The sequence below is a fragment of the Gorilla gorilla genome, chromosome 7 (assembly GCF_029281585.2).
Source record: "Gorilla gorilla gorilla isolate KB3781 chromosome 7, NHGRI_mGorGor1-v2.1_pri, whole genome shotgun sequence".
Taxonomy (NCBI): domain Eukaryota; kingdom Metazoa; phylum Chordata; class Mammalia; order Primates; family Hominidae; genus Gorilla; species Gorilla gorilla.
This window is the reverse complement of record NC_073231.2, coordinates 102,335,179-102,360,799: the sequence shown is the minus strand read 5'-3', so window position 1 is coordinate 102,360,799 and position 25,621 is coordinate 102,335,179. Positions and strand designations below refer to the sequence as shown.

At 42.8% G+C, this 25,621-nt stretch overlaps 1 protein-coding gene across 1 annotated transcript in view; it reads right to left on the bottom strand.

The window, feature by feature from the left end:
• SDC2 (syndecan 2) overlaps positions 1-25,146 on the bottom strand; it is a 118,286-nt gene extending 93,140 nt beyond the window's left edge. The window contains exon 1 of the mRNA XM_004047334.5: positions 23,363-25,146. Coding sequence (XP_004047382.1) covers positions 23,363-23,422 — 60 coding nt within the window. The 5' untranslated portion in view covers positions 23,423-25,146. The remainder of the gene's footprint in view (positions 1-23,362) is intronic.
• Positions 25,147-25,621: the final 475 nt, after the last annotated feature.

Below are 25,621 nucleotides of genomic sequence, written 5' to 3'. Positions count from 1 at the left end.
TTTATGATACCAAAAACATAAGCAACAAAAGAAAAAGCTGATAAGTTTGACTTCATAAACATCTAAAACTTGTGTGCTTCAAAGGACACTATTAAGAGAATGAAAAGACAACCCACAGAATAGACATCTGAATAGACATTTTTTCACAGAGTAAATACAAATGGCTAAGAAGAACACAAAAACACATCTTGCTCAACATCATCAGTCAGTAAGAAAATGAGAACCAGAACCACAATAAGATACCACTCATACCCAATAGGGATTGTAATCAAAAGGACAGACAATAATAAATATTGATGAGGATGTGGAAAAACTGGAACCCTGTGCATTGCTGGTGGGAATGTAAAATGGTACAGCTACCTTGCAAAACAGTGTGGCAGTTTCTTGAAATGTTATACAGAGTTACCATATCACCCAGAAATTCCACTCGTAGGTATATATACTCAGGAGAAACGGAAATATATGAACATATAGCCCCATGAAACTTGTACACTTGGACACAAATGCTTATGGCGGCATTACTCCTAATAGCCAAAAGGTTGAAACAACCCAAATGTCCACCAACTAACAAATGGAAAAGGGGGTATGACTATATACAATGCACAATAAATATTTATTTGGCAATAAAGAGAGATGAAGTACTAGTGCTACAACATGAATGAACCTTGAAAACATGCTAACTGAAAGAAGTTAATCACAAAAGGCCATATATTACATGATTCCACTTACACAAAATGTCCAGAATAGGCAAATCTACAGAGACAGAAGGGAGACTGAGACTAGTGGTTGCCTAGGCTTTGAAGTGAGTGGAATGAAAAGTGACTGCAAATGGGTACAGGTTTTTTTTTTTTGAGGTGGGGGGGTGATTAAAATATTCTCAAGTTAGATTGTGGTCACTGTTGCACAATTGTGTGAATACACTAAAAACTACGCTTTAAATGGGTGAATTTTTGTGGCAGGTACATTATACTTCAACAAAGCTATTCAATGTTATGTACCTATATGTACAACTCTAAGTAGCATAAAATATTGTTTGACAGTTATCCTATTGCATGGCTAAATAAACTATTTTTAAAGGAATAATTTCTAGATAATGCTTGCTATGTTTTGATCTTTAGCTCAGTGTCAAATTTTGCATTTTAGAGAGGGGAGGGCCTTAGATCCCAAACCAAAAACCCAAAAAGGTTAAGCAGAGAGGTGGGGTCCACAGAAAGCCATTACAAGCTTTCTAGGTTTTCAGCCAAAAGCAATGATTCTGTAACTTCAGTATGTTTCAGCTACATTCAAATGCAGGGTCTGAGATGGGATGCAAGAATGTGCATTTTTAACAAATAACCCCAATCCCCAAGGTGATTCGAACACCGGCAGTGTGACAACAGCACTTGGGGCAAAGAGATCCATCAGCCTGGAAGGGCTCCCCTTCCAGCCCAACACTGGGTTCCAGTCCCAGGGCTAGGGAGCCGTAAGTTGGTGAAAGTGTCATGATCACAGTTGGGCAGTATTTTCCACCTGCCTCTAATAATTCTTGCCATCAAAATCATGGGCATTTGGGAGATTTTCAAATTGAAAATTTTCTGGGTAGCTCACGCTGGTAAAAATATCCGCCTTTGGGAGAGAAGATTCATCAACTTCTCGGGACCTCAGAATACAATACCCGTGGCCTCATGATCTTTTTGGAGTATATTCACTTGTCCAGTGTTTAAGAAAACTATCAGATTCCAGGACAAGACTCTATGTTCAGTGTATAATATTCAGAGCCAAAAATACAGAAAAAATCTGCTGGGAATTTTCATCCATAGAACATGGACAGCTGGCCCCTCGCACCCCAGTTGTTTCCTGTCTCTAACAAGTGGACATTTTCCCTCTACAGTGGAACTTTACCTCCTACTCCGACTTCTATTTCCCATATCAAGAGCAACCTCCATCCTTCTATTTCCCATATCAAGAGCAACCTCCATCCTTCTATTTCCCATATCAAGAGCAACCTCCATCCTCTTATCTGTGAGGAAGAAATCCGAGCTACAGCAGCTAGATGAAGTGGCATCTCTAAGAGAGGAAATGGTTAGTCATGAAAGATTACCGCACTCTAAATGACAACTGTAACCAATTTAGTTGGCTGCCAAAGGAGAAGAGAGGAGAATAGAACACAGTGTTAAAGTCTGGACTGGAATTTTAAAAACTTCATTGCAAGGCAGTAAGTAGAAAGTAGGGGGAAAAAGCGACTCCTTAAGAAAAGCATAGCCATTATAGAACTATTGAAGGTTTGACTGCAGAGACTAGCTGGTTTTACAAAAAGGGAAACTGAGGTAAAAGAGGTTGAGTGATTTGCCAGCGGTCACAGCTGGTTACTGGCAGAGAAAGGCCAGCCTATAAGAACCCAAGTCTTCTGGCTACCTGTCCAGCATTCTCTTGCTTTACCCAGAATAAAGAAGGAAACATGGAAGTGAGCGCTAGCACAGGAAAAATCAAGAGGGAGACAAATGGTTCATGACTAGAGCAGGGATTCCCCGACCCCCAGGGCCACAGACCAGTACTGGTCCATGGCCTGTTAGGAACCCAGCCCCACAGCAGGTGAGTAGCCATCCAATCTCATCACCGCCTGCACTCTGCCTCCTGTCAGATCAGTGGCAGCATTAGATTCCCCTAGGAATGCAAACCCCTGTGAATTACACAGGCAAGGAATCTAGTTTGCATACTCCTTGTGAAAGGAGTCTGATGCCTGATGATCCAAGATGGAACAGTTTCATCCCAAAACCATCCCCCCTAACACCTGTGGAAAAACTGTCTCCCATGAAACCGGTCCCTGGTGCCAGAAAGGTTGGGGACCATGGACCTAGAGTCCTTCTGTACATTAGGTGTTTCAGGGTTCTTGTCACACTGGTCACTTAAGCCTCAGACGGAAAGCTCTGCACTATGACACATGGGTCATGGGTGATCAAGGTCCAGTATGAATGTCCCTGTCCAGCCTAAGAAGGGTTGCCTGGTCAAAGTGTGGATAAGTGAATGCTTGGGAAATTAAGAGTGCCTCCTAAACCCCTGGCAGGTTGGGACAGTGGCCACTTTCCCTTTACACTCTTCGTGCTGGCCTGTGGGCCCTCTGTCTCTCTTCCCTCTCCCTAAAGTCCACTCATGGTGTCTTGAGTTTGCTGTTTTCTCCCAGGCACTCACTGCTCTGACTCAAACCAGACAGTCAAGTGTGCCATTCTAACTGGTTAAAGTACCTGTCAGAGTCCCTTGAAGTTTGAGGTAATGTTAGATTTCAATGGTTACATACACAGTCCCCTAACTTTGGCAAATAGAGATCTTGCCATCAGTTTAACAGCAAGTTGGTCCTAGAATGCCAGACTCCTTCAACTACAGGCAACAAAAGATGTCTAGTCTCAGTCAGACCAAGTTATCAGGAAAGGAAATAAATTATAGTTTAAGTTGCTCAGCACTCACCTTTAAAATGTCGTACAGAATCTTCTAAGGTTAGAAAGAAGCTATAAAGGTCAGCGACTCTCCCCAGCCAGTTGATGGCTTGAATCTCCTCTAAAGATCCTCAGTAAACAGCCATCCAAACACACACCAGCTTAGCTCCAGGTATGGGTCCTGCCTCCTGCTTAAGTAGCCTGTTCCATCTTTGACTGCCTCTTAGAAAGGCTTTCCTTTTACTCAGTCGAGATCGGAAGTTTCCACCCTTTTCACTCTTGGTTGTCCAAAAGTATGTAAGATCCAAGAAGACAAAGGGTCAGGTGCAAGTCATGACGTTACATCTTTCTGGTGCTTATTAGATGATGATACTACCAAAAGATGTTTTTGTCGTTTTTAAAATTTCCAATAAAAGAAAAAACAGAACCCCTTGCACATGTAGAATGCTAAAGCTGGTTTATATTCAATAAACTAAAAGGTTCTATTGAATGAATACTAAACACATCTGTAAATAGTTTATAGTATTAAATCTGTTTGCATCTTCCGGGTTTTCTGCCTCTATTTATACCTCAAGGCACAAAACAACAAAAGCAGCCTGTGAAGGCTCAGAAGGGTAGTTAATGCTCAAAGGAGAGAAACAACAAACGCCAGGAGGCACATCCCAAAGGCTCTCTTAATATTTATTAAACCAACAATAGTGTTTTGGGTAAATCTTATTAATGGAATACACAAAGTTCTGGGCAAATGAAATTTTAATTCATTTATAGCAGATGTGCCTACAATCCACATTTTCATTAAAAGGACAATAAGCAGTTGAGAGCCTTAGAAATACCATGTTATTTTGAATATGATATATTATTTTTCTATCATGTAAGACTGTCACAACTTTTTTTAAAAGCAGGATGTAGTATGCTTTTAGAATTTTCTTCTAAAGCTTGCGAGAAAGGCCTTAGTCTTGGAAATTACCTCAAATCCTTTGTGTAATGAATAAAGTATAAAAAAGTACTAAGTATAAAGTATAAAAAACATACTAAGAAAACAAAACCTTGAGAAGGAGACGGTAAACACAAGTTCAATTCATCATCTCTCCAACACTCATTGTTTGATGCACTAAAGGCTTCTATTTACATAATCTTTAGCAATTAAAGATTAAATAATTTAAAACATTCTTAAAAGCATTTGTCAAAGTTTATATTTTCTTTTACTCTTATTTACCAACCACTAAAATAAGAGATCAGAAGATCAAAAGTACACTGTTACAGTCTCCTATGTTTATTAAACTCAGCAAACACATTTATTCCTAAATACCCTTTATGTCACGTGCTAATAATCTTCAAATATTCCATGCTTGACTAACTCGACAGTAAATAGCCCCCAATGCCCCCACATCTGGCTTGAGCACCCCCGTGTTCTCCACTTTCCTTTCTTGTCTGGGTCTAAATGCCAATTCACAAAGGAGTGAGGTAAAGGTCTCTCTGTTCTAAGCCTGCTATTAAACAGTTCTCTTTGGGGGAACCAATCCTTTTCTATCACAGTCCACGGGATTCTGGGGACACTTCTTCATGTGTAGTTCCCAGAAATTAAGGAACTAGGAAGCTATTCTGGGATTCTTACTGGAAGAACTAGGAAAGAGTAGTGCTTTCTACTGAAACTGCTGACAGGACAGGCTGTTAACTTGAAGTTGCCAGACTCCATCTTGCCACCACCAGAGGAAAAGTCGCTCCTGGTTGTCATCAATACCTAAAGTCTTCCCTTTTTAGTAACAAAACATCCCCAGATTTTAGTTGGGCACGTGGCCACCCATGTAGAGACTACATTTCCCAGCCCGCATAGTACCTTGTGTGACCACGTGACTATGCTGCAAATAGTGGGATATAAGTGTAAGTGACGTGTTACCCCTCCAGGCTGTGGCATTAAAAGGAATGGGTATGTTCTCCCCCTTGACTCTGTCTCCTGGCTGGGAGACAGTATGGATGGACTGGCCACCTTGGACCAGCAGGTAAGAACTGCGTGTGAGCACAGCAGAGCTATCCCACCAGACCTGTCTTGGGACTGTTGTGTCAAACAGAGATAAATCTACTTTAAGCCACTATGTTTAGGAATCTCTTTTTAACAACACCTTAGCTGTTACTCTAATTCCATAAAACCTGAAAGTGAATCTAACAAAGTAAGGTTGAGCTGAGAGTTATGTAAGCCTTGAGGCTGATTTAAAAAAAAAAAAAAAAATCACATAAGCTTCTTGATGCAGCCAGACCTGAAAACAGAACTACTCCTGAACTTTTCCATTATCTGAACCAAAAAGTTTCCATTGCTTAAGCCAATCTGAGTTGGGATTTTCATTACTTGCACCAGCACTCACTTGATGAAATGGTCCTGGGTCCTTCACAGCTTTCGGAGCCTTGCCTTGCCCCCAGTGATTGCTTCCCTGAGTCACTGCCAGGCAGAAGCCAAAACAGCTGTTCTACCTCCTCACAAAACTTTTAAATTAAGGGCGTTCTAAGGGCTGGCTTCTACAAAGGAAACTCACTATTTCTATAAATCAGTGTTTCACAAACTTAAATGTGCTTATGAGTCACTGGGAATCTTGTTAAACTTAAATACGATTCAGTAAGTCTCAGGTGAGGTTTGATAGCCTGGATTTCTAAAGAGCTCCCAGGTGATGCCCACACTGCTGGTCTGGGACCCTCATTTTGGGTAGCAAGGTCCTAGAGCAGCAGCCTCTAATCCTGACTGAACACTGGAATCACCAAGGCAGCTTAAGAAACAAAAATACTGACACCCGTGCCCCACAACCAGGGACTCTCAATAGTGTCTGTGCTGTCAAGGTGAGAACCGTAGCTCAGAGGTTCTCCAACGTTAGCATGCAGAAGGATCCCCTGAAGGGCTTTTTAAAGCTCAAGACTGCTGGGCCCTACCTGCAAAGTTTGATTGCTTAGTCTGCAGAGAGGCCCAGAATCTCCATTTCTAACAAGGTCCGAGGAGCTGTAGATGCTGCTGATTAGTCCCTACTTCGAGAACCACTAGCCTAATCTGTTACTCCTTGTAACAGACCTCAATTTCCACTGAGAAAAAGCACTTATATCTACTAATTGTATTACATGAATGCTCTGGAACATTTATCTATCAGGCATACACTCCCAACGGGGAGAACGAAGAGAATTCACATTTGCATTTTCTCTGTGCATGCTTAATACTTTGTAAAGACACATTTAACCCCATCATCACCAAAATAATAAACTGATGTTGAATTTTACTCTAGATATTACAGACTTACTGGGTTTAAAAGCCTATGAATCATAGTAAATGGTTCATTTTAATAGCCTTCTCAGAATAATCCCTCTTCCAACTCCATTGTAGGACAGATACATGTTGACTAGCAGTAGGGTCAGCATTGTAATGTTATCCTGCAGAGCAATTTTTAAAAGCTTTGAGAAATCCAGAATTCTTGAACAATGTTTTGTTCCCTGAGTCAATTAAAGATAGACCCTTTTATTCAATGGATGGAAAATTGTGTGTTTTAGAAGTGAGTGAGGGCAAGCATGCTCCCAAATTAGATACCCGAACAAAGTAAACTATGAATAGATTAGATGATGGGCTGCTGCTTTTGTGCTTAAGCATGAACTAAAGACAACTCCGATGTCTTGCTCACAAGACAGCCTAAAGCACGCTCTCTTCCTATTTCGGCTGCAAACAATACAGCTCCATGGAATTGAAGCGACTTGAACCAGGTCCAAATTGCTGAACTTCAGTGCAGGTACGGTAAGAAGGCCATTATTAAGACACCTATGTAGGACCTATACATGATCAGTATATTCAATCAAGTCCCAGAATGTATTTCCAATCAGTAAAACATGCAATTTTTCTGTTCAAAGTATGAACTCAGGCAAATCTAATAAGCTGGCCAAACATGCTTTTCTGTAACCAGACCAAGAGGACGAGTGTCCCTTGCTCCACTAGGAAAAGTTTTCCTTCAGGAAGGGCAATGTGTGCATTTTTTAAAAAGACATCCTCAGATAAACTTACTTTATAGCTATGCAGTCTTCTGTCTAAAGACCTCTCAAATGTTTCCAAATCCACCAAAATAATAGTCAAAAGAAAAAAGTATGATCCAGCAGAAAAGACATTGGAGAAAAGGAAAAAGCTGGAAGGGAGCAAGGATTTCCCAATTCCACACTGCTTAGACTGTGACAGGCAGCAGATGAGTCCTGGAAAGCCACCTCATTACATGCGGCTTAATCACAGCAGTAGAAAGCATACGTTAAGAATACAAAATCTTACCTGCTAGGCTGCTCTCTAAACTGGAGACTAAGAAGTCCTCTAGAGCAAGGTTCTCAAGCCTTCTGGAAGTGAGAATAAGCTTTAACAGGGAGCTGGACCCCAACCACATAGATTTTGATTTAATTGTCTGGAGTGGGGCCAAGGCATGAATAGTTTTTAAAAGCTCCCCAAGTTTATGTAATCGGCAGCAAGGGCTGAAAACCTGTGATGGAGAATATGCCCTCCACTACCCAGATGGAAAACCTAGAGAAACCAAAATGCCTCCTCCTTTCACCAAAACACAAGAGCCACAAAAAGAAGAGAAAAAAAATCGGTCTGTCCTCCTGATCTGGTCAGTGGCACCATCAGTCTTCTTTGCCTCATGTTCAAAACCTCAAAAGACTATTGACACTGTCTTCTTTGGTCAGTACATCTAATTAGCTGTCCATTTCAATCATCATCAACACTGAGAGTCTAGTGCAGGCTCTATCCTGCGCACTCTTATTAGTGCTTGACACCCATTAATTAAGGCATTAGCCCTCACAACACCTCTATGAGGTGGCTACTATGACTAATCTCCTTTATACAGATGTGAAAATGGAAGCATAGAGAGGTTAAATCACCTGCCCAAGTCCAGAAATTGGCAGAGCTGAGATTTAGAGAGGTTCCATTAATTCTACCTCTTAGTTCTCCCATTACCAGACTGAAGTTTGCAGAGAGAAGCCATTAAAGCAATATGCTAAAAGTTGGTAAAGAAATCAGAATATCAGTGACCTGGAAGATTAGGCCAACCAATGAAAAGGAAGATTCTGACACTTCATGATTCGGGGCTGCAACCATCCATTAGATACTTCACGATTTGAGGCTGCAACCATTAGACACTTCATGATCCAGGGTTGTACCCATTGGACTACATTAAACAGTTGGTGATACAGTTAGACACTTTCACTGCTCTCTTGAAAGATTACAGTATCACAGAAAGACTATTTAAAGCTAGAAAAACTGAGGCTCTAACTTGTGCTGGGCCACATAAAATGCAGCCTTGGCAAGTAATACTGCCTAGCAGTTGTGAGACAGTTATAGACAATGAATGGAAAATGCCTATCTATAGTAGGAGAAGGCTGTGGTAACGGTAATTTTTAATGTTACTGCCTTTTAATAAAATTCTTTCCTTAAAAATATCTCACAGACTTATTTTTCTGAAAAAGCTTGACTCAAATACATTTGTGTTATGATAAAATTTATAAACCAATAATCTTTTTTTTTTCTTCTTTTTGAGATGGAGTCTTGCTCTGTCACCCAGGCTGGAGTGCAGTGGCTCAATCTCTGCTCACTGCGACCTCCGCCTCCTGTGTTAAAGCCATTCTGCTGCCTCAGCCTCCTGAGGAGCTGGGAGTACAGGTGTCCGTGACCACACCCGGCTAATTATTATTATTATTATTATTATTATTTGAGACAGAGTCTCACTCTGTTGCCCAGGCTGGAGTGCAGTGGCGCGATCTCGGCTCACTGCAAGCTCCGCCTCCCGGGTTCACGCCATTCTCCTGCCTCAACCTCCCAAGTAGCTGGGACCAAAGGCGCCCGCCCCCATGCCCGGCTAACTTTTTGTATTTTTAGTAGAGATGGGGTTTCACTGTGTTAGCCAAGACGGTCTTGATCTCCTGGCCTCGTGATCCGCCCGCCTCGGCCTCCCAAAGTGCTGGGATTACAGGCATGAGCCACCGCGCCTGGCCTATTTTTGTATTTTTAGTAGAGACAGGGTTTCACCATGTTGGCCAGGCTGGTCTTGAACTCCTGACCTTGTGATCCACCCGCCTCGGCCTCCCAAAGTGCTGGGATTACAGGCATGAGCCACCACACCCGGCCAATATTCAAGAGGAAACTCTTGGGAGAAAAGAGGAGCCTACATCTAAGACTGGCAAAAGGAATTGGGTAAAAAAGCACTTCTACCTGGGCTGTAAGTGCATCAGACTCTCTCCTGGAAGGCACTGACATATTTTTAGCATAAAAATCCAAGGAATGTTCTTTTTCTCTTAACTACAATAGCAGCCTTCTTTCCCCCAGAAAATGCAGTATTAATTCACGAGGATTTTGCTTCTGGTCCCGACTCTTATCTCCAGGAAGCTTTTATCTCCTTTTCTATCTATAAATCTCCACAATCTTCCTAAGACTTACAAATCAACTCTATTTCAGTCTCTGGGTCTTCCAAATCTCAGTCCTCTCAACTGTCTTCCCATAATTAGCCTGAAGTTTCACCAGCAAGTAAAGGAATTAGTTGGAGCACAGTTTTGCTGGAAATTGAAGAAGTATCTAAACACCAAAGGATTCTGCACAAAACCCACTAACCACACTGATGCTAAATGTATAACATAAAATGTATGTTTCATGGTATTTCATTTATTTATCAAACATGTGCCAGAAATAAGTGCATTAGGTGCTAATCATTAATGTGGGGAATGAGGGAGTAGAAGCAGCCAGAAAAGGAATGTTTTATAAGAAAATACACTAATAAAACAGCATAGGCTAAATTTACAACTCTGCCACTAATTACCTATGTAATCTTGGATAAATCACTTAACCTCTCTGGATGTGTTTCCTTTTAAAAGTCCATTCCAGCTCTAAAATCCGTTGGTACAAAAACTAAAAAAGCAAAATCCAAAAGAATACAATGAGAATTATCCCAACACTTTTATACCTCTTTGATTACTTAGCTATCTTTTTTTTTTTTTTTTTCCTGAGACGGAGTCTCGCTCTGTTGCCCAGGCTGGAGTGCGGTGGCGTGATCTCGGCTCACCGCAATCTCCACCTCTCAGGTTCACGCCATATTCCCACCTCAGCCTCCCGAGTAGCTGGGACTACAGGCGCCCGCCACCACACCCAGCTAATTTTTTGTATTTTTAGTAGAGACAGTTTCATTGTGTTATCCAGGATGGTCTGGATCTCCTGACCTCATGATCCACCTACCTCAGCCTCCCAAAGTGCTAGGATTACAGACGTGAGCCACCGTTCCTGGCCAGCTAAGGCTATGTGATCTAACTGAACACCTAATATAAGGTCCACAGCCTGGGCCACATAGTGAAACCCCATGTGAACAACAACAACAAAAACTCAGCCAGGACTGGTGCCTGTAGTCCTAGCTACTCAGGAGGCTGAGGCAGTAAAATGCCTTGAGCCCAGGAGATCGAGGTTGCAGTGAGCCATAATCACACCACTGCACTGCGGCCTGGGCAACAGAATGAGACTCCGTCTCTTATAAGTTTTCACTGGATACATATATGTAATGTATATAATATATGATGTGTATAATATATAAGTGTATATTATAAATATATACTTTTTACCTGATTACATATGATATATACAAAGGCCCAGCTCTCACTTTTAAGACCCCAAAGATTATAGAATATGGAGAACCAAGACTGGTTGAAATATAAGGTTACTTTCTCCCCTGATAGAAATATCAACAGATCATTCAGGTTCTAAACAATTTCTTACTCTTTCTACCTTTTGTACATTTTACCATTTGGAAGTCTTTCTTTGAAGAGAAGATTGGGAAAAAGAGAAACACATGAAAATCAAGTGTCTCCAAGTCATTAACAGAATTCTCCTTTTTCTCCAACATACTGTGCCACTTCAAGGAAGGTTTTAGGAAGGTTTTGCTTTTCCAGGAGACCAGTGACTTCTCTTCTACAAGGGGTTCTTCTTATTCTCCATTGTGGTTTTTTGGCAATTTTGATTGTACAAATGCCCAACTAGATTCAACAAAAACTGATGCATATTTTACATATAACACATATTTTAAGTGCTGGCCCAACTCATTTTCAATTCTCTAAATAATCATAAGGTAGACAGTAGTTACTTCAAGGTGAGTACCATGTCATAATTTCTTTTTAACTTGCAGGACCAACATAGAGCTTTGTCCTTTGTTGGCTTATAGTAACGTGTGTCCATTGTTAAACTGATTTATCGAGTACAAAACTTAATTCAATAACTAATCAGCATAATCACAAAACCTAATCAAATCTAATAATCAAATCAAAACACCACTCCTATTTAAGCAAGTTCAGAAGTGGGACATAAATAAAGTTAAGATTTTAATTCATTAGTAAATTTATATAAAACAGTGTTTAAAATGTAGGGTTCCAGGCCGGGCGCGGTGGCTTATGCCTGTAATCCCAGCACTTTGGGAGGCCAAGGCAGGGGGATCACGAGGTCAGGAGATTGAGACCATCCTGGCCAACATGGTGAAACCCTGTCTCTACTAAAAATACAAAAAGTAGCTGGGTGTGGTGGCGCACCTGTAGTCCCAGCTACTCAGAAGGCTGAGGCAGGAGAATGGCTTGAACCTGGGAGGCAGAGGCTGCAGTGAGCCGAGATCGCACCACTGCACTCCAGCCTGGGCGACAGAGCAAGACCCTGTCTCAAAAAAAAATAAAAATAATAAAAATAATTAGGGTTCCGATGCTGACCTTCTTTAATTATTTTAATTATAATCCAAGTACTGCCAAAGATTTTCCAGTCTTAACTAAATTTCCAACTTGTATGCAAGTTTTAGCTAAGTATTATTCAGGAAATATGGGTGATAGGGGAAATACAAAATATAATTAAGCATCATAACTTGCCTGACTAAAAATAAACCAGTTTTATGATGACATTCCACCACAAAAGAAGTGAAAATGGCCTGTTCCTGCCTTAACTGATGACATTATCTTGTGAAATTCCTTCTCCTGGCTCATCCTGGCTCAAAAGCTCCCCTACTGAGCACCTTGTGACCCCCACACCTGTCTGCCAGAGAACAGCCCCCCTTTAACTGTAATTTTCCTTTACCTACCCAAATCTTATAAAACGGCCCCATCCCTATCTCCCTTCGCTGACTCTCTTTTCGGACTCAGCGTGCCTGCACTCAGGTGAAATAAACAGCCTTGTTGCTCACACACACACAAAAAATACAAAATAAAAATAAAAATAAAACCAGTTCTAAATTTGTAAAAATATATGTCCCATAGTGTTAAGAGTCAGGATGCAGGTGAGAAACACAAAACATATGCATATATATTTATACATAAACATATAATATACTGCAGAATCACAAAACTTAAAGATGGAAGAAAAGAGAAACCAACAGGTTTAAATCACCTACTATGGGTCAGGCTTTGTGTTAGAAGATTTTAGTCATTATTGAGGCTAATCTTCAAAATAACCAAAAAGCAAAATATTCTAATCCCAGTTTCACACTGAAGAAACAAGCATGGAGATGATAAGAGACTTCTCATGGCTTTTAAGTGGTAATACCAGAAACTGAACCCCAATTTATCTGATTCTAAAACATTCAAAACCATCTCTTGCATTTTCTTAATTTGGGAGAGTACACAGTGAACCTTGGCAATGCTAGAACAACTCCATATGAATTAGAATCTATATATGTCATGGCCCATCCTTTATTGGGTTGTCACACACCTGTCACTCATGCAACCAGAGACTGTTGCCTAACAACTTTGTAAACAGAGGCCTTTTGGTTCCTAAACATGTCAAGTGAATTGAGTCCGAAGCACAGATGTACTAGCCAAATATAATATGCCTTCAGTTAACCAGAATTTGGGGACCTTTATATTAATACTTTCACATGTACTTTGGTCAGATGCTTTTTCTGCATCTGTTGAGATGATCATATTGTTATCTCCCTTAAACTGTTAATACCTGCATTGCTTTTCTGATGTTGAAACTGTCCTTGGAAAAATCCCAATTGGGCTCATCATTATTCTTTTAATAAACTGCTGTATTCAATTTAATAATACTCTATTTAAAATTTTGACATCTAATATAAATGACATTGGCCTATAGGTCTGTTTTTTCTGCTCTTCTTGTCTGGTTTTGACATAGAGTGATGCTAACCTCCTAAAATGAGAAAGAACAGCCTTCTATCATTCTCTGAGCTTTACAACATATCTTTCTCTGAAGGATCAGCAGAACTTACTTGAACAACAATCTAGCTCTGGTGCCATTTTTTAATTGAAATTTTTGTTGAGATAACTGTAGACTCACACACAGTGTAAGAAATAATACAAAGATCTCTTGTGCCCCTTCCTAGTTTCCGCCAATGGTAACATTTATAAAACTACAGTAAACATCACAACAATGATATTGATATTGATACAATCTACCAATCTTATTCTGATTTTCCTAGTTTTACCTGTATTCATGCTGTGTATGTTTGTGTATGTGTATCTACACAGTTCTATGACATGTATGGATTTGTATATATACATTATACACACACACACCTTTTAAAATATAACCAAGGTCTCACTATAATAGGTTTATATCTAACTTTTTGTGTACTATAGTTTCTAAGTTATAAATACCCTTCAAATAAATCTTTAATGGCCACATGATATTCAGTGTCTAAATTAGAATCTTATTTAACAATTACTCTATTATTGTACACTTGGGTTGTTTCCATTTTTTTAACTATTATAAGTAAGAGACTTCAACAAAGACATTAAATACTATTTACCTGGTAATAATTTCCTTTGGACAGATTTGTGGAGGTAAAATTACTGGGAAAGATGAGCTTTTCACATCTTAACACGGATTTGTCCTGTCCCTGTAAGGAACCTTTCATCAGCCAGAAATAATAAATGGCATATTTTCTCACATCATCCACTTTTAGAGAAAAGCTGACTACAAACATATTCCCAATATCTCAGCGTAGAACTAGTCTACCCCAAGACAAGAAGAAAGCCCCTGTTATGAAAAAGTAGGCCTTAGCATGCATATGCTGAGCCACCCTCTGGGCTAGAGCTTGTCAGATGAGCCCAACTAATGTGTGTGCCAAGCCCTTATTCTTCAGAGAAGCAGAAAGCCAGGAATTATAACTAGCATGTGACACAAAGCATGGACATTCCCTTATGCTAAAAAGTCCCTACTTATTGTGTCTCACATAATCCTAAAAACTTATTTTAGGATATTCAGTTTTACAGATGAGAAAACTGAGCCCAGAAGGTTAAAAAACTTGCCCAAGGTTACATAATAAGTGTATCCAAACCCAGGCAACACTACCATAGTCTGCTCATTTAGATTCTTGCTTGTGGTCTGCACAGTACTCAGACCAGGCTCAAGTGCTCTAGAGAGGGACCAAACGGAAGGCACCAGTTAAAAGCCCCACTCTGGAAATGGAGATCCAGGCCAGAAACCATAGGAGGAACCTAAAACACTTTATGAGATTTATAGTTTAAAAAGCCCCCCAGTATATCAAGTCATGTAGTCTTCTATCTAGAATGAAAGTTATTTTTACCACGCAGCTGTTCTTTATGTTACACTGGCTTGTATCAGAAAATATATAAAAAAATACTAGTGATATGGTTTGGCTGTGTGTTCACCCAAATCTCACCTTGAACTGTAATAATCCCCATGTTTCAAGGGCGGGGCCAGGTGCAGATAACTGAAACATGGGGGTGGTTTCCCCTATACTTTTCTTGTGGTAGTAAGTCTCACAAGATCTGGTGGTTTCATAAATGGGAGTTCCCCTGCACAAGCTCTCTTGCCTGCCACCATATAAGACGTGCCTTTGCCTCTCCTTTGCCTTCCACCATGATTGTGAGGTCTCCCCAGCCATGTGGAACTGCGAGTCCATCAAACATCTTTCCTTTATAAATTACCTAGTCTCGGGTATGTCTTTATTAGCAGAGTGAGAACAGACTAATACAAATAGACATTAGATCACCAATACGCAGGACAATGTATACACTCCTAGTAAACAATGAACACTCAGTTCAAGGTAACAGGTTACCATGAGCTATTAGAAATTACTTGCCTTTCTGTAAGGTGAATAAATTCCATGTTTCAATAATAAAATTAGAAGTATTTTACAGGGGATTAATAATTACTTATTAAGTTAATCTTCACATTTCTCCTACCACACCCTAAAGTGCAGAAAAAGTAAATATTAAAGAGACAGAGTTCTTCTCGTTCAACTCCATCATTTTAGAGATGAGAAAACTGAGGTCTCACAGGGATTAAGACAGTTAATTACATGTGTATAAAACCTTGCTTTTGCCTTGACTTAAAATGTTGTATATTTAGTCTACTGTATTTATATTTAATAACAAATTACACATAAATGCATACTTAACTCAGCTGGTTGCAGTGGCTCACATCTGCAATCCCAGCACTTTGGGAGGCTGAGGCAGGCGGATCAGTTGAGGTCAAGAGTTCAAGACCAGCCTGGCCAACATGGTGAAATCCCGTCTCTACTAAAAATACAAAAAAAAAATAGCCAGGCGTGGTGGTGTGCGCTGTAATCCCAGCTACTCGGGAGGCTGAGGCAGGAGATTCACTTGAATGGGGGGAGGAGGTTGCAGTGAGCCTCATTTATGCCACTGCACTCCAGCCTGGGTGACGGAGTGACACTCTGTCTCAAAAAAAAAGAAAAAAAAAAGAAATACATATTTAACTTTTCCCTTAAAAAAAAATTTTCCTTTAATAATTGTGTATCTTGTCCCATGTGTCATTCTTATACCATGAGACTAAATTCTATTAATTGCACATACTCCTTAAACATCACGGCTACTTGTATTTAATATACCTGTGTAATCATAAAAAAAGAACACCAAAATGCTTTGTAGAGAGCATACTTACTGAGTCTTTGTGACATTTTTCACAAAATAGACTGAATGGTAGAGAAAAAAACTGTGAAAACATGTCTTTAATGACATTTTTCCATTTTTCCAAGACTGTGCATTGGCTATCACACCACCAGCTGCATACTCATTGGCTTCACTCTGCTGATGTGAAATGCAAATGGAAAATCTCCAAAGATTTCAAGGCTTCTCTCTTATCCCACTCCTACCAATTCTTTGAGATACTCGAGAAAAACAGACATTCACAATTCTATTTCAACAGTGTCCTCTCCCATTCAGAGGCATTCACCCCTCCATCCTTGTTGCTAAAGCTAATGCTGCCTAGAAACAGACTTATCAAAATGCAATTGAGATTTTCAATAGTAAGACCTAAAGCCCAAATGGATAAAAGAAATTTAATGCATTTCCACTCCTTTTTTTTTTTTTTTTTTTTTTTTGAGATGGAGTCTCACTCTGTCGCCCAGGCTGCAGTGCCATGGCATGATCTCGGCTCATTGCAACCTCCGTCTCCTGTGTTCAAGCAATTCTCCTGCCTCAGCCTCCCAAGTAGCTGGGATTATAGGTGCCCATCACCACACCCGGCTAATTTTTATATTTTTAGTAGAGACGGGGTTTCACCATGTTGGCCAGGCTGGTCTCGAACTCCTGACCTCAGGTGATTGGCCCACCTCGGCCTCCCAAAGTGCTGGGATTACAGGCATGAGATATCGCGCCAGGCCACATTTCCACTCTTAAAAAATAAAAATAATCCCTTTTCTGCCCCCAGATCCCCAAAATATACTCACTACCCCTGCCACCCCATTCTAAATGACCAACGGCATACCAACGCATGATACAGACTAAATTCTAACTCTCTCCTTCCCATGTGCTGGAATCTCAGCACAGCCTCAGGGAAGAGGAGGTGTGATTGTGCACAGCTGATGTGTCAAGACGTTACATCAATGTCTTCTTTATTCTTGACACCAACCCTGCAATGCTGATGACACTGAGTGCAGAGGCATCAAAACTGGACAACTAGCCCAGGTCCACTGGGGGCTGGTGTATTCAGTTGACCCTGAACCATAATGCCTTCAGCGGCCAGCGTGAAACTTCTTCAGGAGTGCCAACCAACCCCAAAATGTCCAGGCCCACGGGTACCTGCACTTCAACATGCAGTGTCAACAGATGTTTACCCAGCTCAGCACTGCACAGGGGTAGGAGATTTGGAAACATGGTTTCTTCCTATAGCACTAACCTTGATGGGAGAGAAAATTCACCTCTTTAGAATGTCAGAGAGGTAAGAACATCTGACATGGCTCCCTCATTTCATTCATTTCATTGCCAAAAAAAAAAAGGCCAAGAGAGGAAAGGAAGAAAAAAAAAATGTCCTATCTTCCGTGCCTCAAGCACCATTCATATGCTCCCTTCATTTCATCTTCACAACAGTCATGTTATAAAGGCATTCTTAGGTCCAATTTACACACACACATTTTTTTAAGTGACTCAGAGCTTTAATATACTGTCCAAGTTCTGACACATTAAGTGGCAAGGTACTAGCATCTGAACCCAGACTTGTCCACCTCCCAAGCCCTTTGTACTCTAAGCCCAGCTACTGCTGAAAACTCTAGTAGTAACACAGAATAGCACATAATTAAGGGGTAATGCTGTGATCTAGACCAGCAATTCCCAAATTAGTCTGATTCATTAGAATCATCTCAGTCGCTTTATAAAAATACAGTTTCCCCCACACTCCCACCCCCATTCAGGTTTCTGATTGTGTAAGTCTGAGAGGAGGCCTGAAATCTGTATTTTCACATACTTCCAATGATTCTGATCATCAGTATGCCTTGCTATTTACAGAAGGATTAAAAACAACAGGGCTGGATCAGCCATGAAAAGGTATTTGGAGCTTGCATTTAATCAATAGCATTTAAAAGGAGAAACACTGAAAAAGTAGCAATGTCCAGGGAGTGTTCATGATAGTGATATCAATGGGCCAGGGCTGGGAGATGTGGTGGAAAGTGATCAAGGGGGTAACCAGAAAGGAAGGCTATTATGGGGCCGCTTATAAATCCAGCAGAGGCATACAGACTATATGCCATAATAACAAGGACACGGAGGTGTCTAGACCATGGGCAACATGATCAAAGTGGTGGAGGACAAACCAAACTGCATGCAAGTGTCTGGGCCAGGAATGGCAACTACAAGGCTACTGACATAGAAGCACAAGCTGGCATGCCCCCAAGGAAGAAAAAAAGAGGGAAAGCTCTTCATTTGAAATTTTCTGTCCCATCAAGATTAGTGCTGCAGGAAGAGACCAATGGCCAGGCATGGTGGCTCACGTCTATAATCCCAGCACTTTGGGTGGCCGAGGCGGTGGATCAGCTGAGGTCAGGAGTTGGAGACCAGCCTGGCCAACACGTTGAAACCCCATGCCTACTAAAAATACAAAAATTAGCCAGGTGCAGTGGCACATGCCTGTAGTCCCAGCTACTCGGGAGGCTGAGGCAGGAGAATCGCTTGAACCTGGGAGGTGGTGGTTGCAGTGAGGTGGCTGCAGTGAGGTGGTGGTTGCAGAGTGCCATTGCACTCCAGCCTGGGTGACAGAGTGATACTCCATCTCAAGAGGAAAAAAAAAAAAAGATTAGCGCTGCAGGGCCGGGCGCGGTGGCTCACGCCTGTAATCCCAGCACTTTGGGAGGCCGAGGCGGGCGGATCACGAGGTCAGGAGATCGAGACCAAGGTGAAACCCCAACTCTACTAAAAATACAAAAAGTTAGCCGGGCGTAGTGGCGGGCGCCTGTAGTCCCAGCTACTCGGGAGGCTGAGGCAGGAGAATGGTGTGAACCCGGGAGGCGGAGCTTGCAGTGAGCCGAGATCGCGCCACTGCACTCCAGCCTGGGTGACAGAGCGAGACTCCGTCTCAAAAAAAAAAAAAAAAAAAAAAAAAAAGATTAGCGCTGCAGGAAGGGACCACATTTCCAAACCCCGACTTCTTTGCAGTGCTGAGCTCAGGTCAGGAGCTGGGTAAACACCTGTTGGTGCTGCATCTTTAAGTGCAGGTTCCCATGGGCCAGGGCATTCTGGGGCCGGTTGGCACTCCTGAGGAAGTTCCACACTGGCCACTGAAGGCATGAAAAAATGAACGGAAAGATCACTAGAATGCAAGCTCCAAGAAGGCAGGGGGATATCTGCCTGGTTTGCTCACTGCTTTACCTCAAGCACCTAGTAGGTATGAAATAAATATCTGCAGAATGAATGCACAGCTGGACTTAGAGGCAGACTGGACGTGGAAACCAACAAAGATGAATGAGTCCAGGGCTTCTTCAAGATTTAAATCCAAATGATTAGAATGAAAATGATAGTACTGTCACAGTTGACTAAAAAAGTTAAATAAGAGTAGATTGGTTTTAGCAAAGATTCTTCTTCATTACTTCTGGCTTTTCTCTAAGACTTTATTTTGGCCTCTAGTCCACGAAAAGAATTCAGTGGTTTTGAGATTCTGCAATGCACCCTTCTGCCTTGGGAAAAAGAAAAGGATGGGCAAAATCTTTTAGTTTGATTTTTGGCAATGGAAGAAGGACAATCTAGTGAGAATCTAAACCCAGATGGCATTCTTCACAGGACAACTGGATCCCCACCAGCAGGTATGCCAAAAGCACAGTGGCTTGACTGGACTCGCTATAAACCTTAACGACGGGGCTGGTGGGGCTGTGTGACTGGGTCAGCTTCAGGGGCCTTGCCGACCTAAGGAGACTCCAAGCCACCTCTAGCTGGCCAGTCAGGTCTCTGGGGGCTTTTGGAGACTTGAAAACTAGTTCCACCCAGGGAACAAACCAGTTCACCTTTTGAAATCCTTTCCAAACTAATGATTATCCAAGGCGCCATTTAAGTGATCATATTACACAGGGTAGGCTACCCCTCGAAGGGTGGCTACCATCAAAACTAGACATATCAGGTCCTAAAAGCAGAAGCTGAAGGGCATGCTCAAATTGCTTCTCAGACATCCATTTTCTGCAAGCCTGATCTTTCAAGATCTTTCCTTCTTAAATGACATCCTCCTTCTGATAATACCCAACTAAGAGAGAAAGAGCCCTTGATTTTATAAAATTCCCTAGCAAAAGCAATTTGTTTCACTCATAAAACAGCCAAACTATATTTTCTAAAGAACTGCAAAGTTACATGATTTCGATTTTAGTTACCCTTCTAATGCAAACTTTCCAGAGCCTGCCTTTCATAATACACCGAGAGATAATGCATGGGCCCAAATGACTTGACAGTTTCTTTTAATTTACAGACATCTAAGAATGTTTATAAAATTCCTCTAGTTCAAAACACTTCCTTTTCTTAAACATATTTCCAGTTCAAATTATGTGTTTATAGCAGTCTGCAATATATTATTTCTAAAGATAAACAGTCATGTACAAAATGGACAGAAAACCAGCAGCATATCACTACTGCCACACTCAGTCAGATTTTCCCCTTGCCTGGTGTTCCGCAGCCAAAGTCCTAACCTGCCAGTGGAAAGTATGAATGGATCACTAGGAACAGGCTTTCCCAGCTGCCTCCAGGATCCATAAAGGAACAGCTACCAGTTCCTTTTCATAGGCAGTTTTGAGCCTTAGTTCCTGAGAACCTCTTTTTTACCCCCAGAGCTAAGTATAAAACTCAAGAATTCACTAACTGTAGGCAGTTTTCCTTTCTTCCTTTTAAAGGGAGACTTTAAACCCAAATTACTACTTCTAAATCCCAGGAAACAGTTGCAGTTTTCAAATTAAAATGCAAAGTTCTGGAAATAATATTCTGTAATTGCTAATTTTTTTTAAAAATTCAGTCTTTTGACTTCATTTATATTTTTGCTGCTATACATGAAACAAACGGAGACTGAAAAGTAATTTAAATGGACTGTTAGCCATTCTGGGCCTTGAAACAGCTTCTATTTAGAAAGACTGACTCACTGCCTAACAAAGATTCTCTGCTAGTCTCCAAGTTGACATTTTATAAATATCTAATCACCCTTTTTGGATGATTTTCCAATTACTGAAAACAGTGTCTATCACAATGAAGCAGTTCACTCGGAAAGCATCCAGTTCTGGTTCAAATTGAGAAATATTAGAACCCCAAAGATACACAGTTCAGGGGAAAGCTGTCACCGGGGAGGACGGGTATATAGTTCGGCCAAAAAACTTCCTTAAGGAGCACTGGTAGATTTATGCAAAAACCCAGAAGGGCAGAAGATAGAAACATTCTTTCTCCAGAATCCCAAAACAGTAACATTTCCTAGCAAATCCATGAATAAGACTCAGCAAAAAAAAGGGCCTCCTTAACCATGTGCAGTTTTTTAGGCAGGCTCTTCAAATTTATTAGATGAAGTCCCTTTGCCCTGTTTTGCAACAAGAGGAGCAACAACGCTCATCTGAAATAAACAAGAGAACTGCTGCCTTTTCGTGTACAAAGAGCCAAAGTTCATCCTAACTGGCTGGGAGATAACTAATACCAACGGATTAAACCATCATTTGCCAAAGGGAAACACTGATAAGGCTCGGAGTTCTATTTTACAACCTGAGCACCCAAAATACTCATGTAGTCTGTACAGTCTCCAACCACAAAGAACGTATGGGGATCTGCTAGCACACACAGAGGCTCCCACACTGATTAAAAATGTCCATCTGCCGCTCGATGCCAAAGAGGTTTCCCAGTCCTAAATTAGCCTCAGCACAAAAAAGGGGAGGGGGAGGGAGACTCAAACTCATAAAACTACCTAAAAGACCTTAAGATGACATAATTTGTCTTTGAAAAGACAATTCAGTTAATTAGAAATTGACACGTTATTAAACGGCAAAGGGAGAGGACGTGGGGAACCAGAAGGGCCAGAAACAGCCGCACTCCCTGAGACCCCAGAAGGCACTGAGGCTGCAGACGAAATCTGGGGTGCTCAAGCTTCCACCTGGCCCCACAGAGCTCCTGGCGCCCAGGTAGAGGCAGCTGCGGACGAGAGGAGGCCAAGGAGGCAGTTCCCTTTAGAGGGCGCTCATTGGGCGACCTGGGGAAACAAGCTCCAGCCCTCGAAGCGCGACCAAAAGGAGAAATCAAGTTCCCACCGCCAGGGCGGGGGAGGGAAGCTGGGTGCCGGCAGGCACCCCGCCGGAAACGAGACTCCTCCCGGCCCCAGAAGCGCCCCGCCAGGGCCAGAGAGGGCGAGCGTGGCGGGAGGGAAGCCTCTGTCCCCCAGCGGCCAGGCGACCCGAAGCCGAGCGCCGTGTCACACGTACCCCGCCTCGCCCTGCTTGCGGCACTCCCGTGTAACTCCTATGAAAATGTCCTCCTGTCCCTGACGCTCCGCGGTGCAACCTCCACCCCTCAACGAGGAGGGGGTCGCCGCAGGACTGGGAATCCAGTGGCCGGCGTCCCAGCATTTTCGGACGCGTTCCGTGCCTCCCCCAGTATCCCCTTGAGGGACCGCGTACTGCGATTCCACGTAGTGTCGGTTACCTCGCCCTAGCCGCAGGGAGCATCAAACAAAAGAACTTTTGCAAACTTTTCTCTCTGGACACTCGCGGGTCTCTTAAATCTGGCCCCCATCTCCCCAAAACTTGCATGCAGTCAAATAGGAAAGCTGGCGTGGGGGGGATGGTGTGCGGAGGAAGGGACCCCAAAGTTTCCAGGTCATCCCTGGTCTCGAGGAGCGCGCGGAGTGGAGCCGTTCCCTCGCGGGTCCGACGCAGGCTCCCCCCTCCTGCCACCCTTTCCCCTCCGTCCTTCCCAGACCACGCAGCAAGACCCGCCGAGGACGAAGAAGTTGGGAGTGACTTCAGGGGCCTCTGCGGCTATACCAAACTGCAATTCTCGGTGCCCCCATTCCCGCGGACCGCGGGGTAACGCCAGCGAGCAGCGCTTTTCTGAGGAAGGGAAGAGGGGGAAAGGGTGACCGGACGAGCGCATTTGTACCAGCGGATCTCCGGTGTATACTTGGGGACTGGGGGTTCCCCAGGTGGCGCTCCCCGATTCCCTGCGGGCTCCTCTCGTAGCTTCAAACACCCTAAACGGCGCGCGCGTCCCCCGCCTGGCCCACTCACCGACTCCGCCGACACGCAGGCCACCAAGCCCAAGGTGAGCAGGATCCACGCGCGCCGCATATTCCCCAGGGACCGGCTGCTCCCAACCGCGGCTTGCAACCAGGGCAAAACGAAGCCTCCTGCCCAGCGCTCGGCGCAGCCCGCGCACACGAATCCGGAGCAGCGTAGCCGCAGCGATTGCGGCTCGGGCTCGGGGACTCGGGGACTCGGGCTCGGGGCTCGGGGGCGCTGGCTTCCTCCTCCTGCGCCTGCTCCCGCCGCCCGCAGCTGCGCCCCGGGAACGCGGCGCCCTCTCACTTGTTGGTTTCTGCACTCCCGACACGGAGTTGGTGCTCCGGCAAGACTGCTCTCTGAAGCTCTTCTTGCTCTGCTGTGGTTTTGCTCCTCCGCGGACTCCTTTCCCGTGCCGAGGTTCAGTTTCTGGTTTTAAGGAATAAATTCGCTGGCTTGAAAGGGAGCTGCGGCAGAAGTTTAGGGGCAGAGCGGCGGGAGCGCGCGATCCGCGCGGCTGGAGCTCCGGGGGTATCTGGAGAGCAGCGCGTCCAAGCGGGGCCACTGGCTCCGCGGCTGCGCCCCTCCTCCTCCCGCGCCGCACCTCCCTCCCCGGGTCCTCCTCCTTCTCCTCCTCTTCTTTTCCACCGGCTCCCTCCCTCCCGAGCCTGCTTCTCCGGGCTCCCCTGGGCGACTGGGGAGAGGAGGCGGCAGTGTGACTCCCAGATAAACCCGGGAGAAATTCCTACAGGATTATACGCCGATTGGCAGCTCCGAGGACCAGTGGGCGCCCCGGCTCCGCGCTGTGGCTGCGCCGGGTCTGCTCACCGGCAAGCCAGGGCTCCTGCGTTTTCTCAGTCCTTTTCTTCCTTTCTCTCCCCACTTTTCCTCTCTCCTCTATGCTCTTTTCTTCCCCGTTGTCTTTTCTCTTTCCCTTCTTCACTTTCCCTTTTCTAGAGAACAATTAGTGAAGAAACGAGGGACTTATGTAGCCTTTCTGCCTTGAGAATTCGACCAGTAGAAAGAAACTGCCTTGTGAGTTGACGGAAAAAAAAAAGTGTAAGATGCTTTCAAGCAATGTGAAGTGTTCATAAATCGCCAGTTCATGAAAATTGCATTTTAAAAGAGAAGATAATTAATGTAATAAATATATAGTGAGAGTGTTTCCCACTCTCCCAAATCCTTCCGCACCCCAAAAAAAAGGACATGGAGGAAGGATCCTGTAAACCCAAAGTGCAACAGTTTGAAAGCTCCTAACTTCATTAAGGGCTTAAATACCATTTCTCCCTCACACACAGTTTATGCCACTAAGGCTTTTTGTAGGCTCCATTTCAGCAGAGAGGTGTTAACGTTTGGAAGCTACAAATAGGGTAATTTGATGAGAAGTTGGATAGAGACCCTGAATAATAACAGATTTAAGATAACTTCAAAGAAAAGAGGGATAAAGTAATTCTTAGTTTGAAGAAAATAATGAACATGTATTTCCTAAATGGAAGTAACTGACATGAAATATTTTGTTACAATGTCTGTGGCATATTATAGAACATGGCAAATGCGTATTCCCTTCCAGTTTCTTTTTCTTACTGTCAAATTTTACACACAAATCCCTTGCAGTTCGTGCCATCATTTTTCTCTCTGACTTATAGAGTAAATGAATTATGACGCCATTCTGCTCCTGGAATGCCCACTACAGGAAACCAGAGACTTTTCTGTCTGTTCACCATTGTATTCTCATTCCTGGTACATAAAGACACATGATAAATATTATCTTGAATAAATTTTGCTCTAAAGCTCAATTTATATCGTATAAGAGTTGTGAGCCTTTAAAATACACAGATGTAGATATATAGATATGAGGCCATGGTAATTTTTCAACTCAGTATTAGAATAAAATACAGTCATACCCTAAGTGAGAATTACAATGTCTTAGTAACCTATTACTGTAATAAATCTCAAAGAAAGAAATTTAACTGGAGAATTACAACTCAAACTTGGAGACACTTATTCCTTTGGTTTTGTGTGCCAGCTACCAAACCTACAAATGCTCATGAGCAAGTCTAAGGCATTGGCCAACAAAAAGGTAATATGGAGAAATAGAAGAGTAGGCAAAGGAGAAAGAAGAAAAAGAGCAATAGGCCAGAAGTTGTAACACCAGATGATGCTTCTGATTCCACAGACACTGTAGCTGGCATCTGTGCCAATGTGGGCTCCACTTAGCTTTTGAAAGAATGAACCACAGCCTTTTTTTTTTTTTTTTTTTTTTTTGAG